The sequence below is a fragment of the Cygnus olor genome, chromosome 8 (assembly GCF_009769625.2).
Source record: "Cygnus olor isolate bCygOlo1 chromosome 8, bCygOlo1.pri.v2, whole genome shotgun sequence".
NCBI lineage: Eukaryota > Metazoa > Chordata > Aves > Anseriformes > Anatidae > Cygnus > Cygnus olor.
In genome coordinates, this window is record NC_049176.1 from 10901875 (window position 1) to 10925747 (window position 23873).

The 23873-nt window shown below is 54.2% G+C and overlaps 1 protein-coding gene across 3 annotated transcripts; it reads left to right on the forward strand.

Annotated features, from left to right (window-relative positions):
* Positions 1 to 1912: 1912 nt before the first annotated feature.
* GLUL (glutamate-ammonia ligase) lies at positions 1913 to 12338 on the forward strand. Of its 3 annotated transcripts, XM_040565163.1 has the most exons (8): positions 1913 to 2012; positions 2323 to 2548; positions 6982 to 7172; positions 8230 to 8391; positions 8693 to 8839; positions 9259 to 9386; positions 9551 to 9750; positions 10680 to 12338. In XM_040565163.1, the coding sequence occupies exons 2-8, from the start codon at positions 2415 to 2417 to the stop codon at positions 10996 to 10998; spliced, it is 1281 nt and encodes a 426-aa protein (XP_040421097.1). In that variant the 5' UTR covers positions 1913 to 2012; positions 2323 to 2414; the 3' UTR covers positions 10999 to 12338. The 3 variants fall into 3 exon arrangements, with proteins under 3 accessions (XP_040421097.1, XP_040421098.1, XP_040421099.1); XM_040565164.1 differs by lacking the exons at positions 1913 to 2012; positions 2323 to 2548 and adding an exon at positions 5753 to 5903; XM_040565165.1 differs by lacking the exons at positions 1913 to 2012; positions 2323 to 2548 and adding an exon at positions 6662 to 6680.
* The last annotated feature ends 11535 nt before the right edge of the window (positions 12339 to 23873 follow it).

Below are 23873 nucleotides of genomic sequence, written 5' to 3' on the forward strand. Positions count from 1 at the left end.
GCAGCAGTCAGAAATGTGTATTTTCCAGTTGGTAACTGAACAAATGCCCAGTGAGATCCTCGGAGGCTGGCGGAGCTCTGCTCACACCGCCCTGGCTCTGAGCTGACCCCAGCGGGGCTGTGCTGCTTTCTGCCGAGAAAGGACTGGGGCCCTGAGCAGGACCAGGTTGGCACGGTTACCACAGAAATGCATGGGACCGTTTCCACAAAGTCTTTACCTAAAATGAGACAGTGGTGTGGCAGGACGGGGCCCAGATGAGGATTTGCTTGGTGCACGTGGGCACATCTGCTCCATCCGTTTCATTGCAATGGCGCCTTGCAAAAGGCATTCGCTTGAGCTGTGTGGCTATTAAAAAAAAAAAAGAAGAAGAAAAAAAAAGGAAGATGTGAGGAGAGCCCCGATTTATAAGGGAGCTCATGGAGCAGCTCGGGGCGGCCGCGCTCTTTGTACAAAGATAAGGGCAGGGTTGCAACACCAACCACGTCAGTAGGGCTTCGCTCCTGACCCACCCAGCCCCTGCTACGCCCCGGGGAGCAGCCCACCCTCGGCAGACCTGAGGCCACCTCCACCAGCACTCTCCGGGCAGCCTCATGCGCGTGTGCTGGCAGAGGGGAACGTGGCCAGGGCTCTCGTCCTTGCCCGGCACAAGCTGGCACGGCTCGCTACGGAGGCAAGGTCCAAGGCTGCCTGGCCACGGGGTCACCAGGACCTCGGTGCCTGTGGGACCAGCCTGAGCTGCCCTGTGGGCTCACAGCCTCACAAAGCTCCCCTTTGGGTGCTGCAGCACCCCCTAGATCCAGGGCAACCCCACGCTGCTCTGCTCTGCTTTCGGTCTCAGGTCTGCAGCCCCTCCAAGCCGAGAAGCTCCAGCACGGGGCAGTGGTGCAAGCATCCTGCTGCAGTGCCAGGTTTTAAAACCTGCTGGCTGTCATTGTGTCCTATGCACAGAGTGAGATCTGGGGGGAAAAATTTTTTTTTTCTTCCCCTTCCATGCATGTGTTCTCATATAAACATTGTAGGACACCTCAAAGACTGCATCAGCAACGGGTCGGATCCTTCTGGGCTCGTAGCACCTGAAAACTAATTGTGTGAAGTCTCAGTTACAGCAGTTCAGCTCTAATAATTATTTTATTTCTTGAATACATTAGGCTATTTTTTTAAAATGTAATTTTCATGCTCTGTCTCCTGGCCGTGTAAAACTTTTTCTTGCTTGGCAAGGACACCTCTGGTATTCCCTTATGCTACTTAGAAGTATTTTTGAGCCTATTGGCATCTGACTGTGGTTTCCTTGCTCGGGATATACCGCAGAGGCCGGGCTCCGACCCACTGCACCTGACGGCCCCTGCAGCAAGCTTTGCCTTCGCTGGTCCCTTCTTCAGCTTGAGCAAAACCGCTCGTAATCCCGCACGTGTCTGCTTTCCAGGTGAGGCACGTGCTGGGGCTGGAGGGATGCAGGTCACCCATGCGGAAGGTGCCCAGACAGTATTGCAGCTGCCTTGAATAATGCACAGCACCAGGCCCTGATCTGGCCACTGTACGCACTTGGGCAGCACTTTGAGGATTTCTGCATTCCTTCTTACAAAGCTGTAATGTGTATTAGGCTCAAATTAATCTGCCAGCCATGGTTAATGTGGCCCTGACCTAGCTGGGAGTGCATTTAGCAGCATGAACAGCACTAATAAAGAAAGAAAAAAAAAGGAAAGAACGGAAAAAAATAAGAAAAAGAAAAGAAAAAAAATTGCCAATACACACTGTGACCAATTTCCAACTGCAAGGGAAAGGCATGCGCTGAGCGCTCCCTGGGATATTCTCCACCCTTGTGCAGAGCAAGGAGAGCCAAGCAATTTCTAGGTCTCAAATCCCCGATCCTGCCTGCCCATAACGTTCTCCTCTTCCAGCTTCCCCTGGCTGCGCTTGAAGGAAGAGCACGTGCTTCGCAGCGCCGTGCCCGGCTCGCCGGAGGCGCTGGGCTGCCGCTGAGGGTCTGCATGCAAGGAGGGCAGAGCCTGCAGGTAGGTGCTGGGCTTGCAGCAGGATGAGCCCTGAGCAGGGAATGCTCCGTGCCCCTTTTTCAAAGAGCCTCCTGAGGATATGGGGCAGAAAGGGCCGGACAGGGAAGCGCGAGCAACTGTGGGGTTGTGCACAAGGCCCTCCTGGCTGCTGCATTTCCAAGGCCCTTCTTCCCCTAAATGCGTCATCGGTGCCTATTGCAGCTGAGCTGCCTGGGGAGGGAGTTTTTTTCTTTTTTCTTTTTGTTTATTTTTTGCATCTGCCTCTGCACGTTTTTGTTAATCTGCTTTTCCAAATCGCCCTTCCGCGCAGCCCAGGTAATCGCCAGCTCTCTCTGCCTTGGAAAGCCCTCTGGTCACCACCCCTTGGCTACCCTTGACCCTGGCAGCATCTTCAAAGGGAGCATGGGGCTGCTGCGGAGCCTGCAATGTTTGCTCGCTTATCGGGCGAGCAGCTACCGCCTCCCTGCCCCGGGGGGTTTCGTCAGCCTCCTGCCACCCTCCCGGGGAGACCAGTTGGCCACCGCTGCTCGCACAAGGTCAGTCCCCTGGCACCATGGTGAGCTCCCCATCCTCACCGGGTGACCGCTGTTTGAGGGCAACGTGTTAGTTAATTAATTAAGCAGTTGTTTGTCTCGCTGAGGTCTTGGGTTTGTTAACCCGTGGGTAAAGGGTTGCATTTCCAGCCCCGTGAGTCCCTCTAGGGTGTGCAGGTCCCAGGGATGGTGGCAATGAGGTGGTGGCCACGTGGGAGCAGGTCCCCCCACCAGCCCTCAGCATGGCTAGGGGAATAATTTGGGAAAGCAGGTGGAGGTGACATGTTGCTAGGACATCTGGCTGGTCCCTGGTCTCACTTGGGTGCATTTTGGTTGTGCCCTACATGTGACCACGCAGCACACAGTGGTTTCACAGGGTGGTCTGAAGGCAGTAGATCTAACTGGGGAACGTCTGAGCTGTTGGGCACAGGGGGGAGATGTTCTTCTCGCCCTCCTCCTGCCACTGCAAGAGGCTGGGACGTTTTGGGTGCATCAGGCCTCCTTCTAGGATCTAAGCGGTCACAACAAAATGGACCACTCCTCCTCCCTGTGAGACATCTGTATCTTAAAGAAATGATGAATTTGGATTTAAGAAATGTGTTTGGTGTACGTGAAAGGCAAATGGGTACCTGTGCTTAGCGGACCTGGTTTCCAATCTGTTGGGGCCAGCCCTTTGCTGCAGGGTCTGCAGTGAGCCCTGCCCGAAGGGGCCCCCCTCCAGTCCTGTGCTCCCTCGGGCAGCTGGGGAGGGGTCCCTGTCCCCAAATCATGGGGAAATTTCAGTTTCTGCCTTTTTAACCCTTGAATCCCCTCTTTTTTGTTTATTATTATTTTTTTTTTTCTTTTCCCTGTGGTGTGACAGTGCTGCACTTTAAGGCATTCCCAAATTCGTGAGCATGGAGGATGGAAAAAGAGATGCTGGGCAGGTCCACATCCGAGAGGGCATGTCCCATGCCAGCTGCTTGAGGCTCGAGCATCCCGGTCCCCAACCCTCTTAGGGGGAGATCAGGGACCTCCCTTTGGGTTTGCACCGCTGCCTTACAGGCAGAAGGCTGCAAAGTCCAGCGTGACTGACCCTCAGAGCTCACCAGGCATTTTTCAGCCCTGGCAGTCCTCGCAGGATACGGACCCAGCCGGAGGGAAGTGTCGCGGCGGGCGCATAAAGGTGTTCCCACGGATTAATGGTAGGAAGGGAGAAAAACACGTGCCAGCCGGGGCGAGCCCCTGGAGCGCTGCATTGTCTTCGGCAGGCTCGCCAGGCGCGCGGAGCGGGGGCGCTTTGAAGGCCGATGGCAACCCACCCTTGGGAGGTGTCACCTGTTGGCACCGCGCCTCGTCCCGCTCCCCGGCGAGGGTTTTTTGTCTGCCTGGATGCTGATGACAATAAGGGTCACTGGAGCACGCAGCTGGGCCAAGGCGCAGCCCGAGCTGTGCTTCCCCCCGAAAAAAAAAGGAAAAAAAAAAAAAAAAAGGAAAAAAAAAAAAGAACAAACCCATAACCACAGCGCGCAAGGGGAGGAGGGGAAGGCAGGCGGTAAACAAGCAGCATGGAGCAGGCAGGGGCCGCTTCTCCCTGGTCTTCTTCCCGGGAGAGGGCGCTGGCCCCGCAGCACATGGCTGCTGCTCGCCCCCCCCATAAACATCTGGGGCTGAGCCACCCAGGGACAGGCACCCATGGGTGCCCTGGGCTTCTGTGCGGCCAGCCGTGGTGGCCAAAGCTGCTGGGAGCTGTAGCACGTCTCCGAAAAGTCAGAGCTGGCAGCGTCCCCGTTAAACAAACCTACCCCACGAGCCCAGGGCAAAAGGCTGGGCATGGTTTTGGGTTTCTCAGCGTTCAGGCCTGTGGGGTGACACGGGGGGCAAAGCGTGGGGGCAGGACCAGGGGGTGAAATGAGGGCTGGGCAGGGAGGGAGATATCCCCTGGTGGGACACCCGGCATGGGAGACCCGGCTCTGCCCTGCCTGGGGCCGCAGGGGGGACACCTTGTCCCCCTCCTGGAGCTGATGTTGGTGCCCCCTTTTCATCCCCAAAAGGGCTGTGTATCTGATCCAAGACCTTTCTGTATGGAAACCTCTTCATGCGCTGGGTATTGGGGGAAAGCAGTTGCTGTAAGGCTTTGAGGCGCTGCTTCGCCTGAGCTATGTGAGGAGGTGACAAGCACCTGAATTTCTCCTCGCTCCTGGCCAGCCCTGGGGGGTTAACACAGCTTGTGGCTGCTGCAAGGTGGTGGTGAAGACTGAGCTGGGTTTCCCCGTGGGGAGGGAGGGGACCTGGCTCTCAAGGTGGGCAATAAATCAAGGCGAGTCCTTAGCCAGCGGTTACACCTCCTCCTGGCTGAGGATCCGGCCCTCCCAGGCCACTTTGTCCCCAGCCTGTGGCTGTGCGGAGGTCGTGTGTTCACAAGGGGGGCTGTGGTGGCAAGGAGAGTCGGGCTTCTTGAGAAACAGCAAATTGTGGTGCTGGCGGTGGTGTGGGGCTGCCCCGAGGCAGGCGTGCGGGTGGCGTGTGCTTGGCCTGGTACTCACGTGTGCACGCGTGGCGGCTCCTGCACGCGCTGGCATCGCTGTCCTGCCCCGTGAGCCCACGCTGGGGTGTGTGGAGGGCTGAGCACGAGTGGGGATGGGATTGAAAACGAGCTCCCGGGGCGGAAAAATACCGGGCAGCCAAGTGGGCGCTCCCAGACCCATGGTGGGGTTGGGGAATTTCTCCTCCTTCGTGTGCCAGCGCTCTGCGGCGAGGGGCCAGGCTGTAAGTCCAGGCACCGGAGGGGCATCGTGCAGGCGAGGCCAATCCCCCCACCCCAAAAGGCACCCCCCAACCCAGTGCTGGCGGGGGGGCTCCGTTCCCCTCTCCCCCTTTCCCTGCTTGCCCTGTTTACCCAGGGCGACTCATTTCCATGCCTGCGAGTTATGCAGAGGCAGCCGCTAATGTAAACTGCTGCGGAAAGCCCTGGATTCGCTCCCGCTGCTGCTGCTTGCCGAGAAGTGCCTGACAAGAGGGCTTAACTTTCTCGGGGGAGGGCAGCAAAAAGGGGAAGGAAAAACAACAGCGGCCGGGAAGACGGGGCTCGTTTTCCCTTTCGCCACCACCCCCCCCCCCCCCAAAAAAAAAAAAAAAAAAAAGACAGAGCAGCCCAGGGGGGCGCTGAGCTTGTTTTTCCCCCTGCCCCGGCTCGTTTGCCAGCTCCCTCCTCCTCCCAGCCCCATCCCCGGCCCCGGCCTGCCCCCGGCCCCGCTTCCCCGTGCCCAATCAGTGCTGCGGGGCCGGCGCTGCGGCTCCATAAAGCGGCGCCGGGCGCGGCCCCCGGGAGCCGAGCGTGGGAGCCCCGCGCCGAGCCCCTGCCCGCAGCCGAGCCCAGGTAAAAATAAAAAAATAAATAAAAAAAATAAACCTCTCTGGGGAGGGGAACGGGGGGGGTCCCGGGGCCGGGGAGGGCCGCGGTGCTCGGCCGCTTTGTTTTGCCGGCTGATATCCCAGGGGGAAATTCCTGCTTCGCTCCCGGGACGGGGGGAGGAGGACAAGGGGCAGCTCGAGTTTTGTCTTCAAAACAATCTCCTGGCTGTCCTTTTTTTTTTTTTTTTTTTTTTTTTTTTTTTCCTTTCTTCCTGCGAGGCTCGCTCTCTGCTTGCTTAAATAGCAGCAGCTGCAAAGAGAGAGATGTGATGCTCATGTCTCATCTCTTGGAGGTGAGGAGCCCCCCAAATTAGGGGTCTCGCTGGGGAGGCACGGTCCAGGCAGCCCCTGCAGAGCGCCTGGGGAGGCTTGAATTTTTAGAGGCTCTCAGCACGGACTTCCCAACTTGTTTTGAATTTTTATGTTGTTTGTGTTGCCAGTCCTCCCCTCCTTGCAAACACGAGCGGTCCTGGCACACAGGGGCTGGTGGAAAGGCTGGGCTGGCCCCCAGACCAGAGCCCCTCCGGGCTCCCCATCGCAGCCCGGACACGGGTGTGCAGGGCTTGTTGCTTTCCCTCGCCCCGGACGAGCCTTGTATAACTTCAGACCAGCTGATCTGGGAAGGCAGCTGGGGCTGGCAAGCCCTCCGTGCTGAAGCAAGCACATTAAGAAAGCCCCAGCTAAGCCTCCCTGCGCATTAGCCCCGCTCCAGAGCAGCGGTGAGCACGGATGTGTTTAAGAGGTTAAAAAGTTCACACCTGGCGGAGACACAGTTTCGAAGGCTGTCGCTAGGTGGATAAGAATCCTGCCAGGACAGGATGTGGGCAGGAGGTTGGTTATTTTATGGGATACTTGGAAAGCATCAGAGCATCGTGCTGGTGTGAGCTGCTGGGTTTTCTGCCTGGAGCACGGGGTGGCACAGGACCACAGGAGACCTCAGCCAGCACCGTGGTTGAGTTTCCTCTGGGAACAGAGTGTGGAAAAACCTGGGAGCACAAGGGAGAGGCTCACGCTTGGGGTTGGCTTTTGCATCTTCCCTGCAGGAACTCCCTCGTCTGGTCTGCAGCCATGGCCACCTCGGCGAGCTCCCACCTGAGCAAAGCCATCAAGCACATGTACATGAAGCTGCCGCAGGGGGAGAAGGTCCAGGCCATGTACATCTGGATCGACGGGACCGGGGAGCACCTCCGCTGCAAAACCCGCACGCTGGACCACGAGCCCAAGAGCCTTGAAGGTGAGAGGTGCGGGATCCCCAAGGATGCCGTTCTCCCTTTTTGAGCTGGAAGGATGGCTGGGGAGGAAGCGCGGGCAGGAGATGAAGATGCCTCTCTTCATCCTCCCCCTGTCTCCTCCTGCCCTGGATGCCCCGGGGGGACATTCCCAGCTCCAGATGTGGCGTTGAAGCGCGATGGCAGGGGTTGGGTGCCCAGCCCTGGCGTTGTACCCGCGGTGGAGGGGGCTGTTGGCAGGGGATCCGCAGCCCCATTGACTCTCTAGTACTCGTTTTGGCCGGAAGTAGTTTGGCAGAAGAAAGTGGAGGGGAAAGAATGGAGCTATCCGGTGTAATTAAGAGCTTGTGTCCCTCAGAACAAACAGTCCCAGCTTACACAATAATAGCATTAGGATTTTCCCCAGGTTGCCATGGAGCTGGCTGGAGACAGTTATGAAATGAAAATACTGTGTGTGACTGAGCAGAATTATCTTTTTTTTTTTTTTTCCCCTTTTCCCTCTAAGGGAGTGGTTGGCACAGCTCCTTTGAAATCTTTGTGCTTCCCATCCTCCCACTTTCTCCCCCCAGGATATAGAGGAGATAACATAGCCCGGGTAGAGTTCACTGCTGCTCCCGCTGTGCTTTGACCTGGCGAGCAGTGCGCCAGGTCTCTCCTCCGTACGAGACTCAGCCTGTGCGGCACCCTATGGGACTTGCTCTCCCCCTGTCCCCAGGCGCCCCGTGTGTAAGCAGCCTGGGTGCCCTGCTCATCCCTGTGGCGGCTGGGAGGTGGGAAACAGCCCCAGCACTGCCCTGCTGGCTGGGGCTTGGCCAGCAGCCCAGCAACTCGTGTTTCTCAGGGTGGCTGCAGAGCTGGGGAGTTGCCCTCCCCCATTTCTTACTTGTTTTTCTTTTTTTATTTTTTTTCCATTTGGAACAAAAGCAGCTGAGCCAGGGTGAAACCTACTGTGGGCTCATTGCCTATAGGCAGTTGCACCTCCATGATACCGAAGGGCAGCAGGGAGTTTGAGCTCCTGGTGATGGTGGACCCTGGCTCACAGTGGTTGCTTCTTCTCCCCAGATCTCCCCGAGTGGAATTTCGATGGCTCCAGCACCTTCCAAGCCGAAGGCTCCAACAGTGACATGTACCTGCGACCTGCTGCCATGTTTCGGGACCCTTTTCGCAAGGATCCCAACAAACTAGTTCTCTGCGAAGTCTTCAAGTACAACCGCCAGTCTGCAGGTGAATGGACCTTCTGGTGGAGGTGGTGTTTCTGGGGAGGGAGAGCCGGTAGAAGGTGGGGGTGGAAAAGGGAAGACCTACCCAAGTGTGGTTGGTGCCCTTCAGTCTCATGCCAGTCAAAAATAATCCCTACCCTGGAAATAAAAAGCAAACAAAGTGCTGGTGGTGGAGATTCGAATGGAATATTGGTCTTGGGCTTCTCCTCTCCACCAGTGCTGCTGAGACTCAGACTGTAGATAAAGTAGGAATGGGGAATGGCAGTGGAGAGCCTAAAAAGCCTTTTGCTGCTTTTCCATTGTAGAGACAAATCTCCGGCACACCTGTAGGCGGATTATGGATATGGTGTCCAACCAGCACCCCTGGTTTGGGATGGAGCAAGAGTACACGCTTCTGGGGACAGATGGACATCCGTTTGGCTGGCCTTCCAACGGCTTCCCTGGACCCCAAGGTAACCTTTTAGGAGTCAGCACTGGGACAAGTCAGGAGCATTCACCGCCGTGCTTGAGCTGCAGTCGTTGTGATTCAGCTTATGTTTCTAGTGAGCTGAGAGATTGGAGGCCTTTCAAGGGCTGAAAGGACAGTGGCAAGCAGGATAGTGTCAAAAGCTAATCTAGGAAATTAGAATTGTTATGGAAAGGCAAAAATGATGACTGGCGTCATCCAAATGTGCTGTTCAACTTGTTAGTCTATGGGCGATTTAAACTCTTGCCCAGCATGACAAAGCACAAGCCCAGGCTGTCAGAGGGACTTGCTCTGCTAGCGATCTTCTGTGAAAAACAGATGCTGAGCCTTGTTCTTCCTTGAATTTGAGCCTTTTTTCCTTCTGGAAGCTCACATTCCTCTTGCTTTTCATCTGTGCTGTTGCAGGTCCGTACTACTGCGGTGTAGGGGCAGACAAAGCCTATGGCAGAGACATTGTGGAGGCCCACTACCGAGCGTGCCTTTATGCTGGCGTGAAAATTGGAGGAACCAATGCAGAAGTAATGCCAGCCCAGGTAAATTTGTAGGTGCCTTGTGGGAGGAGATAGTGCAGAAAAATCAAGTGCAACAGGAGCTTTTGCTGCTTGGTGTGTTTGCCAATGATCTGAGCGTAAGGGGGTGGGAAGCGTCTGACCATGAAAGTCTCTGCACCACTGAGCACGACTCTTCCTTCCTGCAGTGGGAGTTCCAGGTAGGGCCATGTGAAGGGATTGAGATGGGGGATCACCTCTGGATTGCACGCTTCATCCTCCATCGGGTGTGTGAAGACTTTGGCGTCATCGTGTCCTTCGATCCCAAACCCATCCCTGGGAACTGGAACGGGGCTGGCTGTCACACCAACTTCAGCACCAAGAACATGAGAGAAGACGGAGGTCTCAAGTAAGTTTTTTGAGATGTGCTGGTAGCATCCCTTTGCTAGGCACAAGCTGGGCTTGGTAGCAGCAAGCTTTTTGCAGAGCTTTTGACTGCCTGGGAGACATCACTGTGGTGCTTGGCATTCTGCATTAGCCTTTCTTCTGGATTTCACTGTTGTTTGTTTGTTTTTATTTTTTTTGTGTAATGTCACACTCCTGCTGGCGCTGGGTGGGAAATGGAACCAGCAGTTCGGCTCCGTCAGTGCTGATGGAAGCACGGGTGGACAGGATGCAGCAGTTTGTAACAGCTCTTCATCTGTCAGTGCTGTAAACAAACAAACTTAACAAAGACATTTCTTATTCATGAAAGAGACCATTTGCTTCTGTCCAGGCCAGGCTGGAAGCAAGTGACATGTTTGGTTTAAACATGACGATTCTGGAAATGTAAAACCTGAGTTCCCATGTGGGGCTGGCATGCAGAGTGTGGGCAGAGACCTCGCGGCACTGGACCGTGGTAGAGCTCTGTGAAGGTTTTCTCTGGGCAGCTGGGCTGTCTTGCTTTAATCTCCCTGGTGCCCTGAGATAACAAACCAACATCAGCTTCCCTAATAAAAACTTGGGTTGAGAGATCTTCCCTCTGAGAGCAGGTTCCCCAGCGGCGATGCAGCCCGTGGAATTTGGATATGGGTTAAGCCAATGTTGTCCCACACCCAGCACTCCCAGGGGACACTCTCAGCCTGCAAGGTTCCTTTTCCAAGAACAACCCAGGTCAGAAGGAGGAGGGGAGAGAAGCCCCCAGTTGAGATGGTCAGAAAAGTGAGCTGTAGGGGGCTGATACACCTCATCGTGAAGTGGCTCGGGGAGAGGGATGAACATGTTGCCGCTTGGATACAGCAGGCGAGTGGCTCAGCTCGTATCCCCCATCTCACTGAACCCTCCCCGCTCCCTTCACAGGCACATTGAAGAGGCCATCGAGAAGCTGAGCAAGCGCCACCAGTACCACATCCGTGCCTACGACCCCAAGGGGGGGCTGGACAACGCCAGGCGCCTGACAGGCTTCCACGAGACGTCCAACATCCATGAGTTCTCAGCTGGCGTGGCCAACCGCGGCGCCAGCATCCGCATCCCCAGGAACGTGGGCCATGAGAAGAAGGGCTACTTCGAGGACCGCCGGCCTTCTGCCAACTGTGATCCTTACGCTGTGACGGAGGCCCTGGTCCGCACATGTCTCCTCAACGAAACCGGGGATGAGCCTTTTGAGTACAAGAACTAAGCAGACTTGTGCCCACAGACACCGCCTTCCCCCTGCGCTTCCCGCACCCCTAAACTTCCCTTCTAGATGTAATCCTGAGGGTACAAGATAACACATTTCGTGTCTCAGTAACTCTTGTTGTCTTGAGGTGGGGGAGGAGGGCAAATTTTAGTTTTATCAATGTCTGTTTGTCATTGACTCTTCAAAAGGCGAGAGAAGGAGAGGGCGTTAGAGAATTTTTAACCACTGTTTTTTGTTGTTTTTTTTTTTTGTCTAATTCATCTGTACATCTGATGGGATCCAGTGGCTTCCAGGGACAGACCGCACACACGCTAAGCCAGCAGACAAGTGGAAAGTGAAACCTATAGCCAAGTTCCCCAGGAGCCAAATTTGGGTGCCAGCCCCAGCGCTAGCTCTCTGCAGGCCAATGGTTCCCAAGGCTTGGTGCCCTTCTGCAGAGAAGGGCAGGCAGGAGCTGTGGTGGAGCCCAGCTCCCTCCTGTCCATGTGGTGCGGTGCGGACATCTGTGACCTCTTGCCACACTTTCAGATTTCTAGGAATCTTCTGGCATCAAGCTCGGCATAGGAGCATTTAGGAGAACTTGTTCTGTCGCTGGAAGTCAACCGATCTCCTGCTCATAACACAGAGTGAAGTAGTATTTTTCTATTTAAATATAAAAACAAACGAAAAAAATATATATGAAATTTTTTTTTTTCTTTTTTTTTAAGAAGAAAAAGATGGTGGCCACTAGAGCAGGCAGAGCTCCTGGTGACGCTGTCAGAGGGCCTGCAGGGAGGACTGAGGGGGAGCTTGGAGGGCTCAGTGGCGAAGCCTCACGCGAGTGGAGTTTGCAGGAGGTGGTTCCCAGGGCTGGGAAGCCCACAGAAATGTTTGTCACTGTAACTCGAGCATCTGCAAAGCGCTCACGTGCGTGTAGATGAGCATGAGGAAGGCGTTCCGAACTAGGAGTTGGCTGGTCAACTTAACCGTGTTCTGGACAGAGCCATGGGTGCTTCACCCTTACCAGTGGGGTCAGCATGTCACTAAAGCAGGGCTTTTGATAAAGAAAAACAAGTTTTAGATTACTCTTTTTTTTTCAATAATGTGCTTAGTTTCTAAAACTGAGTGGTTTTACGGAGACTGTCGATGTCACTGTTGTGTCCTGGCTCTCGGGCCACTGCCGTCGGCTGTGGTGGTGGCTGGGAGAAGGGAGAGGTGACCAGTCCCTCCCAGCTCCTGCCGGCGGCTTCAAATGGTCCGGGATTTTACACTTAGATGGTGCCAGTTATATTCCGTTGCATTTGGACTTCCTCCGAATAGTTTTTTATAATTAAAAAAGAAAAAAAAGATCAAAATATTAATTCTGGCTTCCTCCTTTCTGTGCATCTTCCTGGCGCCTTCTTTTGTATGTGTGTTGTCTGCGCTTAAAGGTAACTTCACCCTGACACGGGGTGGGTTTTGGCTTCTCATTTATGGGGTGGGTATTTTGGGGGGAGGAGAGGGTGGTCTGAATCCATGCAGGCTCTCCAGAAAATGCTTTTTTTTAGGTGGCCATTGATCCTGTGTTGGGTGGTGGTCCAGCCCTGACTGGAGGGGGTTCTCTTGGTATGGGAAAGGGTTGGGGCTTGTGAGCATCTGTACTATGTGATAAGCACAGGTGTCTGTATGCCTCCCCAGCTGCCTCCACACACATTCCACAGGACCTAGGAATCCCACGGAAAGTAAAATTGCAGCAAAATTCTTGGAAAAAAGAGGGCTGGGTGGTGGAAGGCCCTTTCCCATTCTTTGCATGGAGGAAATACTGCTAATACACCTCTGGTATAAAACTGTGCATTTACAAAAGCAAGCGAGGTAGCAGAAACGTGTCATGGTGCTCCCAGAGTCCTTTATTTAGCCTATGGCACTACTCTCTAGCTCCCCGCAGGGTACTTTCTTCAGGAGTGGATACTTTAACAGCTCCCATCCTTAACCATGCCTTAACCACACACAAGCATCCTGCTGGGCTGGTGAGGCTGTTTCTGCTGTTGTATTCTTGTGGGCCAAGTTGTCTTCTGCATCACCCTTCTGGGGAAGATTCAAGGCAGCACCTTCTTCACCAAGGCCCCAAATTACACTCTCTGTGCCCCAGCATCCCATAGCACAGGGCTGTGGGTGTATGGCTGTATGGTGATGGGAATGGGATTCAGCCCTGTGCTCCTCCCCTTGCCTTGAACATAAACTTAGGACAGGTGGTTGATGCTTAATTGCACCTCTTGTTCTCAGCTGAGGAAGCATTTTATCCACTCCCTTCACAATTACCCAGCTGAGAACAGGGCTGAAACAATGAACGTTTTCAGATGATTATGGAAAATATATGTAAAAAAGGCTATAATGAATTAGAAGGAAAAATCCTTCCTTTCCTCTAGACACTTCTTTCTGACTTTCTGCCTAAAGCCTCTTTGCTGAGCCTGCTTTGCAGCCACCTAAATGCTCTTTCCCAACTATGTGTGGTAGAAAGGCTTCCTCTTTAGACTGTGGGGCTCTTGCAAATTGCGACTGAAATCTTCAGAAGCTGAGTTTACTGTTTATGTATTTATATAAAACATTTTGGCTTTTAATCTAAACCTCCCAGGAGGAAGTGAATCGCTTTTCTGTGTTTATACACACACCCTTAAAATGTGAACAATTATACAGAAAGGTTCACCAAATACAGGAAAATGCAGGTATCAGTCCCAAAGGGCTTGCTGGGCGCATCAGGGTGTCAGGAACCACCGACTGCTCTCAAACAAGGCAGCCAAAAATAGCACCAGCTTTTTGAAGTGCATTCCCTTTTAATCAAATGCCAGCTTATGAGACAAGCCTGCTCCAAAACGATTAATACATCTGCTCACATGCCACGCTTTTCCCTTGGTTCCCTATAACTGAATTTTAAGGCAATCAAAATCAGATTAGCCACAACTCTCTTCAAATACAGCCTGCAGCAAATGAGCTAACCAAGATTACCCTCACAGTGTCATTTAGCACAAGGTTCTAGTAACCCAATTACGGTGAGTAAGCAAGGTCTTTTTTTCCGTCCTGAAAAGCCGCCTCATGAATCAGGAGTGTCTGTTTGGGTTTCTTCTGCCCTTTCACAATTTCACTGTGCCCTGATGCTGCTCACACCAGTCCCTGTCCTCCTTACCCCCCTCTTTTTTTCCTTTTGCATTTTAGTGGACCTATTTGATCTCTCTAGATTATCCTTTTTGCTAAGCTGGAGTAAAAGATCCTCTACCTGTGCTTGAGCCTGGTGCTATCAGAGCAGCCCTGCCTTGCTCCCTTGAGATGCCTCCTGCAGCTCCTCCAGGGCGGTGTGGTGTTCCGGGAAGGGGGTTTCACCCTGCTGGCTCCTGTGGCTTTTAGGCTGATCCCTGACCCTGTTTGTTTACTGATAAAGGGGCCAATCTGTAGGATTTGAGGCACAGAGAGAACAGCTTTCCCAAGCTCACGTGGATCATGGGGCCTGTTAGTCACTGGGTCGTGGAGCTGGCGCAACCCATCTGGGTGCCCAAGGGCGTCACTTGGTCATGAGGAAATGGTGATCTTGGTTCGCTCCTTGTGGATCTGCTCTGCCCTAGAGCTGGGTGCTCAGGGACTGTGCCCTGCTCCTGCATGAAGGACTTTGAGGAGAACATGTGGAGGAGGGCTCTGGGCAGCCCCAGCCCTGCTGCTGTCTGCTCTGAAGCACTTCCAGGGTCTCCTCCATCCCTAGTGGAGATGATGTGGGTCAGTGCCTCTCCCAGCTGCCTGGAGGTGCCTGGCCATGTCTTTGGATGGAATGAAATCTGGGGCTGGGTGCTTCTTGAGGATTAGCCCCTAAAACCCAGAGGCTCTGCCATGTTCCTGCCTCCTTGGCCAAGGACTCAATGCAAAGATTCCCCCAGTTTGAGCTGGGCAGCCCAAGCCCAGATTCTCGCTTTGCTGAAAACCTAAAGCTTATGGCCTACAAAAGCTTCTTGCTCTTGAGAGCTGCTCCGAACCTGCATGAGGTTTCTCCATGAGGCTCCTGGGACATCTAGGCCTGTATGTAACACAGCCAGTGGATCATCTGTGTTGGGGTGATGGCTGATCCAAAGCTGGCTGTGTGTATCAGCCCACGTGCTTCTGCAGCTGGGAAGAGTTGGATGACAATTTGAGGACCAGCGCTTCAGCATCCTTTGGCCAGCAGCCCTTGCTTGTATATAGCGAGGCATCCGCTCTCCTGCTGCCACACAGGATTTGGTTTAGCTCTGCCTGTCTTGCTCTGGTGCTGAAAAATGACAGAGGGTGCAGGTGGACATGTTGTCAGTAACCATGAAACTCATGAGGTGAGGTGAAAGGGAAGATGCACACAAGTTAGTGAAGACCGTTGCTGGCAGAGCTATTAATGGCCGAATTACCCCATCCCTGAGCCACTCCTTGGAGCTCCCCACCAGCACCCAAGCTCCCGAGGAACTCATGGTGGGCTGGACTTGCTGAGGGTTTGAAAACAAAGCAGGGGCCTTGCACACAGAGCACTCCTGGCTTGGCCTCAATGGGAGCCTGCCTGGCTGGGGAGAAACAGTTCAGGAAACTGGGGGGGAAAGCCATGTCCAGAGACTCCAGAAGGAACACCAGGACTGCAGATCTTCATCCTTGCTGGAGGACTGGGGCCATTTCCTCTCTTATGCCTTCTCCCTCCCTGCTCTTTTCCTCCCTTCCTTGCTGAGATGATGCAAGAGAGTTGCACCTGCAGGGACAGCAGTGCAAGGGGGCTGCGCAGGCTTTCTGTATATTTATTTTTTCCCCTTTTTTCCTCCCCATCCTGGCCTGCCCACAGGCTGGCATGGCCGGGCTATTTTGCTTTCATAAGCTGCATTATGTAAGCCGCGTCTTGAGCAGGGACGCGGTGCCAACTTGGAGGCCGCAGCGGGAAGGAGCCGCATTCCTCTGCCGCTGGGCCTAATCCCTGCCTCCAGCCACAGCCGGGTCGCGGGGAGGAACGGGAGGGCTGTGCCCAGGTTTCTAATCCCCCACCAGGAGCCAGCTCGTTGGTGCGGAGCCGTCGTTCCCTTTGTCAACAGGCTGTGCCCACCGCTCCTCTCCGCAAGCCTGGTCCTTGGCTGCTCGGGGAGGTTGGCCCGGGCTTGCACACCACGCCTCGGGACCTTCCTCTCCCGCTGTGCTTGTTGAACTCTCCGTGCCCTGTGGCTTCGGTTATGCTTGTTCTTAAAGGCTCGAGGGGGAGAAAATGGAAGTGGAGACTTCTACAGCTCTAGGCCAAAATACAGCGGCATGAGGGACTGCACGCTGAGCAGGTAGGGTGCAGAGCCTGGGGAAGGCCACGCTGGTGCTGCTGACTGCTCCTCCACGCTGTCCCACCACTGACTGTCCCCCAAGGGTGCCACATCTGCAAGAGGACTTTCTACCCTTGTCAAACCAAGGCCAGGTTGGATGGGGCTTTGGGCAATCTGATCCAGCAAGAGATGTCCCTGCCCAAGGCAGGATGGTTGGAATTACATGACCTTTAATGGTCCCTCCCAGCCCAGCTCATTCTATGTTGCTACAACCTGGGGAGCCCTGGAGATCCTGCACCCAGATGGTTGAAGGGTGCAGGACAGCAGTGGGTGCTTGGCAGGGTGCTCGTGGGCTCCCCGTCAGCCTAAGCCAGCTCCTTCAGCCCCTGCACTCAGGACTGATGAGCTTCAGCACCAGGCATGGGCCACCCAAGTTCAGAAGAAAAGGCCCACTTCTTCTCCTTGGGTTGAAGCTGACAGCAGTCATGCCTTGCCGTGTGTTTTCAGGTCTTGTGAGTGGGTAAGACTCCAGAGTTTTTGCTGGCAGCTTTCACCAGTGCTAAACATGCTGTTAAAGTGAGAATTAATAATCAGATCCAGGTCCGGGCTGCTTACTCCTCAGCACAAGCTGGGTGCCTGTAGCCCATCCTCATGGCTTGTGGAGATGCTGAGCAGCTGGTGGAATGGCTCAGCTGCTTCTGCCCTGATCCAGATCTTGGCCAAAAACCTAAAACAGCGGGAAAGGGAGCAAGTGGGGTCCTCCTCCCCCTCTGAACTGAACCTGTGGGATTCTGGAGAGCACAGAGACGTGCAGGTACTTGGTGTCCTTCAAATGCTAGGACCAACCATTGCTTCACCCCCAGAAGGTGCTGTGCTCAACTCCTCTCCTTGGCTGGGGGCCCTGAGCCACACATCAAGATGAAGGTTGGGCAGCCATGCCCAGGCGGTGCTGTCGGGGTGCTGGCACCGTTTGGGAAGCTGCCCTGCAACAGCTGGGCCTGGAGCAGGGCTCAGCCCGACTCAGGAGCTCAGAGGCCAGGGCTTCAGCTGGCTGAATCGCCGAAAACTATGCGCTTGCCCTGAAATACAAGATATTTTCAGACTGTTTTCCGTCCAGACAGATAACACATGCGGGGTGATTAACTGGCTCCATTTTTTCCACCTCTCCATGTGGCTGGCTCTCCTGGCAAGGTCTCCATCCGCTCTTTAAAATGCTTTCACTGCGGCATGGATGCCTTCCCTTCTGGCAAACAACTGTGCCAGTGCTCAGCGAGCGACACTGCCACTGTGGGCTGGAGACCTGGGAGGAAATATCTCATTAAGAGATTAGGAGCAGTGTGAGTCTCTGCATGGGCAGGCACGAGCCTACATGGTCCTCTCCAAACAAAAGCCAGCGGTTGTCCATGTTGCGTCTTGCCAAGAGGCAGCCTGGGCTTGCTGGGGTTGCTCAAGCTGGAGGGGATCATGTCATTGCAATGCGGGTCTTCTGCTGGTCTCAGTAAAACAGAAATCTCTGCAAAGGTTGGGGTTTTGGAAAGGCTCAGCACAACCAAGGTAGTGATGCCAAGCAGGCTCTGCAGAAGTCTGCAGATCTTGCTGGCACCCGGTGGAAAATGCTCAAATAAAATCTAAAGCAAATGCTGCAATACTTGTCTTTTTTCCCCTTTGTTGTAAATAATGGAAGGCATTTTTTTTTTTTTTTTTTTTTTTTGATTTTCTGTGGGTGCTATTTAAGCAGCAGCTGTATTTCAACCAGCTGGCAGCGCTTTGGGAAGAGATCAAGTGTTCTCAGCTAAGCTGGGCCAGACCTACAGCTGGTGGAAATTGGTGCAATTCTGCTTGGCCTCGGCGCTGAGGTGCTGTGTACCAGCTTTGAACTGGGCTCCCAGTCTGGTGACACGGTTCTTTGGGGGTTTCTGGGGAGGAGAGGTGCTCTTTGCACAGGAATAGTCATGTATGATGTTACTGGTGTCTGCTGGAGGAGGAGGGCGAGGAGCTGGGCTGTGCTGGGTGGGATTTTGGTTGTGCAAGGAGATCTCTGAACTCTCGCTGCTGGACAGTCCTCTGAAGCATGCAATAAGCGTGCTTGTTTTGAACGTCAGCGGCACAGAAAGCAGAGAAAGTGGGAGCAGATGTGTCTGTGGGTGCTGCTGGTCCTTCTCCTCATCTCAGGCAGGAGCTGCTCCGTGGGCACTGCTGCCTGTGGGCACCTGCCCTGTGTGGCTGCCCCCCATGTAAGCACTGCCCCATGCCCTCACCGTTCCCTGGGCTGTCTCTGCCACGGGGCACCTGTGTCCTGAGGAGGTGTTGGCCCTCTTCTGGGCATCCTGCTACCCTCAGAGCTTTTTCCCTGCTTTGCACCTCCATGCTTACTCCAGGCGAATGGAAACAGTGGTGGCTTGTGCCCGCTCACGGCGGAGGTAGCAGGAGTAGCTGTCCCTTCTTGTGCTCCACAAGCATGCCTTCCTGGTGAGTGAATTGTGCCTAGGGATGGCTTCTTCTGTCTGATTTGGTCCAGCTCTCCTAGGAGCTGCACAGGGTTTACTGCCTTGCACACTTCTGCTCCATCTCTAGGTTCGGCTGGGTGTGCTGGGCTTGTAATTCATTTGCATGGGCGCGCTTTTTCCGCTCTGTTGACATCTGCTGATCTCAGATTGCGTTCCAACCATTAAACCTTATGTGGCAAGAGAGAATCGAAAGAGGGGGAGACACCTCATTAATTTTTACTCCACCCTGCATCCTTCCCATCATTTTGCTCGTGCACAGACAGGGAGGAATATTGTTTTGCTCACCCCAGGGGGAAAAGAGATGCCATTTAATCGCCTGCCACCACATAGCACGATTATTGGTGCTGGGAGCTAAAGGGGGCTGTGCATGGCTGTCACTGCACGGCACTTCAGGCTGGATGCTGCGTGCTCAACCAGCCCAGGTTGCTGCCCCATCGAAGCCCTTGCCTTTGGTCACAGGAGGAGGAGGAGGAGGACCAGGAAGCGCTGAGTAACGAGGCCAGGCAGAGCATGAGCATGTTCCTGCAGTCTGTCGTCAGCGGAGCGGAGAAATTATTAACTTTGTGGGCAGGACAGGGAAGCACAGCCGTCTGTAAGAAGCCTCTCGCCCACTGCCGGAGCCGATGCAGCGAGCAGACGGCTCCACGCTGCGGCTCTTAACCCGTGCCTGCACTCAGCATCCAGCCCTTGCTCCAGCTCCTCCTAACAGCACGTCTTGAAGTCGGCATTATTTAAAAGCAAAAGGAGTTGGGGCATGGGATGCGTGCTTCTAGCATCTCAAATATATTGAAGTGGCAGACAGCTCGCAAGGAAAATGATTTTTTTTTTTGCTAGCATGGTTCAGCAGCAAAGCCTGGGGTGGGAGCAGCACCCGGTGCACGACCCCGCCGGGTCCCGGCTTGGCTCCTGCTGCTCCCCTGGGCACGGGGAGGGGATGGGGACAGCCGGGAGCTCGTGGTGGCGGCAGAGGCGTGAGCTGTCAGGCGAGCCCAGCTCCCAGCTTCCCAGCTGCCAAAAGCAGCCAAGCAGAACTTGGGCAGTGCAGTCCCCCCTGCTGGGCACCCACTTTCCTTTTTAATGCCCCCAGCTGATGTTTTATAGGAGTTGCAGATGTTTAGTAGCCAAGGGCATTTTTTCCCAGGGTGGGCTCTCTCCACGCGGGGAGCCGAGAGAGCAGACAAAGAACATGATGATATTCTCCAAGTGGTCCTCTTTTGCTGTAGCTACATCTGGCCCCGGTGCTGAGGGGAGACTTATTTCTCAGTGGGATCCTCGCAGGCAGACAGACCATGTTTTCTGATCAGTGCTGGCACTGCTGTGGCCGCAGGGCTGGTGTCAGGCTCCGGGCAAGGCAGAGTTTGTCAGGAGAGGAAAGAAAACAAGCAGCGTGCAAGCAGAGACACAGCCAGCACCAAACCAGGTGCTCTGCTCCTGGTCTGTGCTTGGCTGGGAGGTTTGTGGCTCCATCTCAGACCTGGAGAAGCAGCTGTGTCAGCAGCAATTTGGGGTTTTCCTAGCTGTCTCGGTAGGAGGTAATTCAATTCTCTGCAAACTCCAAGTGCTTGACACCTTTAAGCCTATTCCTCGTGGCTTTCCCATGTAAACAGGGCTTAAAGCGACAAGATAGAGCACATGCAGTGCTTTGCACAGCTCTCAGCTCCACGGCTCTGGGAAAGGGGCACACTGGGTGGGAGACGGGCAGGGATGGCGACAGGACCCTGCCCCGGGCTGGATCCCTGGGGCCGCATCCTGCCTGGATCGCTCCCAGCTCCCCTGCTCCGCTGGAGGCTTTTCCGTGGAAAGGTGACCCCACCTGGGAGGTGCGACAGCGGGGCTGGGACCAGGCAGGAGAAACAAAGGGCCTTTTGTTGTGCTTCCCCTGCCCTGCCGAGCTTCTTGAACCCGTGCCAGCGAGATGCCGGCCGTGCAGTCACGGGGTTTGGGGGAGGCTGGCTGCGCAGAGCTCCCCAGCCCCGAAACGCAGCAGAGGGCACACAGATGGGTCCAGCAGGATGGGGGCTTCTCGAGGAGCATCCACGGGTGGTCCTGGTGGGGAGGGATGCGTGGCCATGGGGTGAGTGGGTGATGATGCATTGCCTCCCGGGACGGGGCAAGCGTCAGCATGTGGGTGGGCAGCGGGTGGGTGTGATGCCAGCGTGGAGCTGCCTCTGTCACCGGCGTGCCGACCTTGCCCAGCACACAGCTGCCTCCACTCCCAGCTGAAGGGCATGCTCACGTGCCCAGGGGCATCACGGGTGGGTGTCTGGGTTGCTGGCACTGCTCCAGAAGGGGTACATTGAGTCCTTGCAGGTCTAGGATGCTCCTCAGCATAGGGATGCTTAGTTCTACCTGGGATGCAAAAATCCCATCCCGTGGGATTTTGAAGCAGCTCTGTCCTCCAGAATGAAATCCACTTAAAATCCATCCCTATTTCGGGGGCTGGAGGGGATCCATCAGTCCTTTGGATGTATCTCTTTCCATGTCTTTGGAAAACCCCTGGGACGGTGAGAGTTAATCCTTCATCCCAGCTGCTTCCCTCACGCGCCCAGCAGGAAGAGGGCTTGTGCTAGGCCAGGGGCTGCTGGGAGGGTAGGAAAAAAGTGTTCAGACCTTTTACCTAACTTCCAAAGGTTCAGACCTGAAGGCCCTGGCAACACGAGCTGCCGGTGGGGGGATTGGCGATGCAGGGCTCTCCTCCCCACCAGTCCCTGCTCGCATCCTTGCTGGTGGGATGCCTACCGTGACCTATGCAGCAAGGTATGCAGGGGAGCTAGGGTCACCTCTCTGCATGTGAAGTGTTTAAAGCACAAAAATCACCTCTATTGTCTTCTATTTTTTTTCTTTGATTTGACCCAGGAAGGTCTGCTCTCGTGCACACCTGATTATAAATCAGTAGGGTGTTAAAAACCCAGTGAGTTGCCTTATATATTTACACAACCACACAGAAGTGCGAGGGGGTGGCACTTTGCAGCCAGAGAACAGGGTTTGACCCCGAGGAGCTTGAGTCCAAAACCACGTTCCTTTGGCCAAGGCCAAATAAGCCTTTGCAGAAATATCAGGGATTCCTGGGAGCCTAAAGCAAAGACGTGACTTTGGGCAATGAAGACTGAGTTTGCAAAATGTTCTTGTTAGGGCCGTAGCTTGCTAATTTTCCTTTTGGGTTTAGTAGTGGATTTAGTAGTGGATTTAGTAGTGGATTTAGTAGTGGATTTAGTAGTGGATTTAGTAGTGTTGCTTGGTTATCAAATCCGTCTCCAAGCCCAGCCCACCCTGGAGGAACATCACAAAGTCTCTACGGGGCAAAGACCCCATGAAACTTAGCTCTGCTCCCCATGGGTGTTCTGAGTGACCAGAACCTTTTCTCAGGGAAAAGGTGGGTATTTTAGGAACATCAGAATTGATTTAAAGAGAGTTAAACTTCATTCAAGGCTCTTCAGGATCAATCACCACTTCAGCAGAGCATCTAAGCTTGATTATGAGACTGTGTTAAGATACTCCCATGCAGTAGGCAGCACCTTCCTTACATCCCTGTTTCTTGATGGGCCACAAATTTAGCAGAGCAAAATTTTAAGCAACTCAGTGAATCCTTACAGTGGCACGGGGTTCCCCTCATCATGAGAAGTTTCTCAAAGCAGAGCTGGCTCTGTTGCTGCCGTTCCCAGCCCGTGCATGGCCGTGTGTCCTCGCAGATTCCTTCCTAGAGAGAAGCACATAGTTCTGCGTGCGTTGTGTATTTATCCTTGAATCAGAATTGCTGTTTAAGAAAAAAGGGCTGATAGACTGTCAACAAAGCTACTTTTGTGTCTCCTAGAGACTTGCTGGGCTCAAAAGCTTTCTGTGCAGCATTCTTGTAGCATTTGAATCCCGCCGCAGAGCAGTGAAACCCATCTCATCCCTAGGGAGCTGTGTGTGGAGAGGATCAGCTTCCCCCCCAGTTTTAATAAGACACAGGATTGGGCATTAGGCTGTTTGCATTATCCTTGTATTCTAATTTGGGGGTATAAAGGAATTGGCTACAACTGTCTAGCATTTAGCAGCCAGTCGGGGGCCACATACATCAGGTCTGAACATGATGGGTCTGGATTTCTGGGGAAGGCAGTTGCAGGAGAAATGATGTATGAAATGCTCTTCTGCCATGTTGTGTAGGAGCAGTTCCACACCGTTCCCTGCTCCTCCCTCCTCATTTATAGGGTAATTCGCATGCACCACTGGATTTATGCAAAAAAAAATGTGAAAGCTGGGAGCATCTCTCTTTGCCCAGGGGCAGGAGCCTGCAGGCACAGAGCAGACAGGAGCTGGATTGCTTGCTTGCACTCAACTTTCTGTTCTTGAGGAATCACTGGAATACGAATAGGATCCTTATCAAACCAGGTTCATCCAAAGGACAAGGCCATATTAATTGTTTGCAGAAGTCCAGCAAATAAACAGCATTCCTCCTGATTTCTTATTTGGCTGCTTTGGCTCCAGTGGCCAATTCAAGCAGGGGCCACGGAGCTGGGCAGCCTGGGGTAAGCGTGGGACTGTGCCCAGCATCCGAGGTGCGAGGTCAAGCACTATGGAAATGTGGCTGTGTAGATCATGTACATGGGGGAAAAAAGAGCATCCATCTTATCTGGGGGTCTAAATCCAGACGGGAGAAACACTGTGAGCAAGACTTTTTCGTGGAAGCCATTTGCCGTGCTCTGGGAGAACGAGAGACAATAAGGGTGATAAAATGCAAGCGTGGGGCTTGGCTCCCTTCCCAGGGCAAGGATGGGCAGCCTGAAGGACTGGAGTGCATGAGGCCAAAACCATCAAGACTTTCAAGCAAAAAGCAGGCGACACAAGGCATTGCTAGTGCCTCCATCATCCCCTGACATCCCCACCGCTTCTGGAGCGTCCTCTGTGGCCAGGCTGGTCATCTGCCTAAAGCGGAGAGAAAAATTTGCAGGCGTCTTCCTTTGTCTCAAGGTGGCCAAAAAAACCCCAGATTATCCCAAAACGGGCTGCCCTGTGCAGCCATCGCGGTTCCCCCAGCACGTCTGGGTGGTTTCTGGTGGGCGGCCAGGGGTCTGCCCCGGGAAGGAAGGGCACTCGCTGGGCACAGCCCGTGGCAAAAGCTCCTGTCGGTGCTGGCCGC

Coding starts and splice junctions, on each gene's coding strand:
- GLUL (XM_040565163.1), top strand. CDS start 2,415: ATGGGGCTGCTGCGGAGCCTGCAATGTTTGCTCGCTTATCGGGCGAGC. Junction 8,392..8,692: donor GTACAACCGCCAGTCTGCAG/GTGAATGGACCT, acceptor TTTCCATTGTAG/AGACAAATCTCCGGCACACC. Junction 9,387..9,550: donor CAGAAGTAATGCCAGCCCAG/GTAAATTTGTAG, acceptor TCCTTCCTGCAG/TGGGAGTTCCAGGTAGGGCC.